Consider the following 4,657-nt stretch of genomic DNA (forward strand, 5'->3'; position numbering starts at 1 on the left):
TTGGAGTTCGCATTGGAACAACTCTCAAGCTAATTAAAGTAATCAATATGATTCACATCATATTGTATGTCCAAAAAGGATTCTATCAACCTTTATATAACTACTTTTAAGTTAAAAATATACATGTCAAGTCTTAACTTGATTAATATTGATATTGTCATCTTTATAGAAGGACATGAGTTTGAACATGAGTTATGGATAGTTTTATATATTTTATCAAAATAAATTCAAATATATGTTCAACCCTTAAATAAGAGAATTAAAAATGCTTAAATGCACTCAAACTTACATCCTCTTGCACTGAACAATGCCAATGCCAATAGAGTTATATATTTTATCAAAATAAATTCAAATATATGTTCAACCCTTAAATAAGAGAATTAAAAATGCTTAAATGCACTCAAACTTACATCCTCTTGCACTGAACAATGCCAATGCCAATAGAGTTAAAACTCAATCAACTCTACTTTACCATTTAAACAAAGCCCTAATGAATCAACTAAAGCTTTTAATTGTTTCAAATTTGATGGCATCCAAAAAGTCTATGTTTCATTGTTTTGAGAATAAGTTTAGCTAGAAAAATAATAATAAAAGCATTTCAGCATCAATTTTTTGAAAAGAATCTACAACGTTGGCAATGCAAGGAAATCACTGTAGCAAAGAATGGCCACCCACAATTTAGTCCACCGGAACCTCAACTTCCATCTTCAAACCAGAGCTTCCGAGAATCTGCGAGAAGTGCAGTGAAATTGAATGACAACTTAAGAGCTTCTTAGACTCATTATACCAAATGAAAAAAACCTTATACAGACCAAAAGAATGTCACATAATAGATAGATCAAGAAAAAATGGCAGAAGATGTTAGCATTATCTTCTTGCAGAGTATTACCATAGTAACATGATCACAAGATTATGAAAAGACTTGAAAGAAAGCAAACTGCCACCAGACTGATCCTAAAAGCACTGATCATCTATGTAGAAGCTCCGATTACGCATGGTATGCCTTCCAGAAATAGTGAGAATATAATGCCAAAAACTAAAAGTAAAAGAAATTTGCTAGAAGTGCAAGAAAAATTGGATCTATTTCGGAAATTCAAGCTAATCTGACCTTTGAGATCACAGTGCATAACTCAAGTGCCAAAGCATATATATCATCACAGAGAAAGCCACCGAGTAGGGATAAGCATACTATACAGTACATGCAGTTTTTGCATGAGCAGAATTAATTAAGACATTAACTAAAGTTGCCCTGTCATGTATCAGGCTACGATGTCCTCTCCCGCAAGTTAAGTTTTTCCCTTGCACAGTACTCCAATTTTAGCTCACGTGACATTCAGATAAGACTAAAATTTAAATGCACTTTGATTCATCAATAAACACAGGTGGAGTTGTCAAGATAATAATACCATAAATGATAAAACCTTACTTCAGCAGCTAGAAAATGTGCAGTGGTAGTTTGAGTCTTCTCAACGATTTTTTTTTAAAGATCTTACTCCGAAATTAGCTACACCAAACCAAGAATTGCCTACATCTCACTTTCAGGGTTTGATGCATAAAATAGGCAGCTAGAAAATACTGTTAGTCCCACATAGGCAGCTAGAAAAGCAGCGGTACTTAGAGTCTTCTCTTTCTTTTTTCTTTAAATAGATCTTAATCAGGGCTTGGTCAAATCAAACCAAGAAATCTCCATATCTTAATTTTGAGAGTTTGATGTATAGAATAGCCAAAAGTAATTGTCTAAGTGCCCCTCCTCCCCCTGCACACAAAGCTTTTCCAAACCTCCTTGTGTGGCACTGGAAAAAGTGCAGAACTAAAGAAACGAACACAATTTAAAACACTAAGCCATGTTTTGTAACCGATGCATGATACTTCTTTATATTCTTGTAATTTTGCTAGCTTGAGAATCTTGAACAGTAAATGGTGCCTGTTATTTCAACTGCTATCCACTTTCTTTGTCAACCACATACTAGCTTTCAACTGGTAAACAAATTATATCATAGTTATAAAGAAAAGGTTAAGTACTACATTCCAAGGTGACCTGTAATGCTATCTCAAATACAGATTGACTTGATAACTCTAATGAACGTCCCTATCTTGAATAAAAGAAAGCAAAGTTTTGCAATAATCTGGTGTACTCAATTCACTACCAACAAGAACTAAGCTATTCCTCACCACTATCAAATAAGCTACATGCATCATATTGTGCAACTGAGCACTATATTCTCAATAAGTTAGTTAGATAAAGATGCTCTTTTATAGTCAACTACTCTATTCCTCACCACCATCAAAGAAGCTACATGCATCATATTGTGCAACTGAGCTCTAATAAACACTATATTCTCAATAAACTAGTAAAACTGATATGCTCTTTTATAGTTTCCATATATTTCCATTGGTCTGCCACAGCTCTTGACATTGGTATCCTCCATTAAATTGTATATTCTCTCAAAAGTTAACAAAAAACTGATATACTCCTAATTTAAAAAGGGGGATACAGGGGTCTAGTAGCTAAGCGTATTTATTTTGGAGCTTGAACAGAGATATCTCCATAATGATTTAATCTATGAACAAACAATTCTAAGACTTTTCTCTAATATTAAATGGTGTAAAAGTTCAAGCAGTAAATTCTTCCACTGAACTATGTCAATATCAGGCTCTGAAAATACTCTCTGCTTCAAACCTTCTTTCTCTCTCCGTTTGCCTTCATATTATATTATTATTCTTATAAACAAGTTATAACAAAATGAAACTATTCAAATGCTGAAACACCAAAATTATCACAAATAAAGCCAAGGGTACCTTTACAAAGTCTGACATAACTAATAGGGACTCCTTAGTGTAACCTGCTTCCTCGAGAACTTTAGTCAAAACTTGCTGTACCAATTGTCAAACACAAAAAGCAAATTGAGAATAAAGCAAAAATATCTAAATATTCTAATTTCTAGTGACAAAAAGATTTAAAGTTACAACAATGCAGGTTTTATTTGTATCTGAGCAGAAGAAACATACTTTGCAGTCAGTAAAAAGAGGCATTTCTAATATCAAATCAACCTATGAGGATGAAGAAATGTGAGATTGTAACCCATTTTCTCCAACTACATCCAGGCTTTTTTTCAACATTGATTTGTTTGATGATTGGTTAGCGTGAGGTAGTAAAGTGACATGATACTTTAGATGATCATTTGTTTTAGAAAGTGAATTATCTCAAACTTATTCTTAGGAAATGCAGCCTATTAATATTTGGCAAGAACAACAGAGTGATACAACAAACACTTTTTTGTCCGGTTAACCAAGAAAAAGATTGAACACTGAAAGAAAAATCAATAAAGAATTAAACTAACCTCCCTCTGATGTTCAGATATGAATTGGCCAGTCAAATCATGCAAAACATCCAACATGTCGTTAAAGGTTACTTTCCCATTGCCATCTGAATCATACACCTTGACTATAACTACAAATCAAATTGGCAAATTCAGTTAAAAATTAAGTAAGAAATTAACTAAATTTGATATTAATTAAAAAAATTTAAGGAATCAGTACATTCAATTTTTTGTTGCACAGTAGCACGAGGACTAAATGCAGACAAAAACGCTACGAATTCCTTGAAATTCAATCCATCTAGCATCGTCAACAATCTCTGCATAGTTTTCCAAAAACATTTGACCCATAAAGAACCCCAAACAACGCACATTATAAATAAAAGAAACGAACAAAAAAACAAACCTGAGAGAGAGGATTAACAGCGAACTCAGGCACGGACAAAAACTCCTCGCCGGAGACGAAACCGCCGCCGTTTCGATCCAACTGACAGAATCTTTCGTATAGAGAGACGATCTCCTGCTGCGAAACTGCAGATCATGAGGAAAAACAGACGAACACACAAATCAACGGCTGAGAAAGGATTAAGTAGTAGGGAGATGAAAGAGTGAAGAGCAAAATTAGGGAAATGGATGGGATAGCGAGTCATTTACAGGCGTTGTTACAGTGTTGTTGTACTTCTTCGATGTCATACTGAGTGAGCATGGAGGAAGTGTTTCCCATCGAATTTTCCGGTTATGATGCCAGAATTTGTGACAGGTGGTAGTTACCTAGGTGGCTTGGGATTCACGAATATTCAACCACCCTTGTTCCCAGTAGAAAAGGGGAAGTAAGCGAAGGTAAATGCAGATATTCAAAATCATAAAACAAATGAGATTGAGTTGTTAAAAAAAAAAAAAAAAGGGGTGACTTCAGTTTTTATTCTCATGTAGTGAGATTGAGTTTTCATCATTTTCTTTTTACGGCATGTTTGACTTTTTGTAAAATAATTTACCGAAAAATATTTTCCGGTCTTTGATTGAATCTGTGTAAAATATTTTCGGCTATTTGGCAGATTTCCTGAAAATATTTTTCGAAAAAATTGTTTTTACATATATTGATATGTATTAATAAATTTTTATATTTTAAATTATTTTTACATATATTGCAATGATTTATTTATAATAATACTCAATTATTAAGCTACAATATTAATCGTTATAAATTAAAAAAAATTAATATCAAATAAATTATTTGTAATTGTGTTAAAAAAACAAGTATTGAATAATTAAAAAAACAAGTTACTGGAAAATCGATAAATAGAAGCAATTTTCTACCGGAAATGAAGGAAGGAATGAAG

At 33.0% G+C, this 4,657-nt stretch overlaps 1 protein-coding gene across 1 annotated transcript; it reads right to left on the reverse strand.

Moving 5' to 3' along the window:
• Positions 1-274: 274 nt before the first annotated feature.
• LOC107899388 (calcineurin subunit B) lies at positions 275-4,238 on the reverse strand. Its single transcript, XM_016825087.2, has 6 exons — positions 3,972-4,238; positions 3,724-3,848; positions 3,541-3,637; positions 3,342-3,451; positions 2,800-2,874; positions 275-729 (listed from the first exon to the last, which is right to left on the reverse strand). The coding sequence occupies exons 1-6, from the start codon at positions 4,039-4,041 to the stop codon at positions 679-681; spliced, it is 528 nt and encodes a 175-aa protein (XP_016680576.1). The 5' UTR covers positions 4,042-4,238; the 3' UTR covers positions 275-678.
• Positions 4,239-4,657: the final 419 nt, after the last annotated feature.

The sequence above is a fragment of the Gossypium hirsutum genome, chromosome D04 (assembly GCF_007990345.1).
Source record: "Gossypium hirsutum isolate 1008001.06 chromosome D04, Gossypium_hirsutum_v2.1, whole genome shotgun sequence".
Lineage (NCBI taxonomy): Eukaryota > Viridiplantae > Streptophyta > Magnoliopsida > Malvales > Malvaceae > Gossypium > Gossypium hirsutum.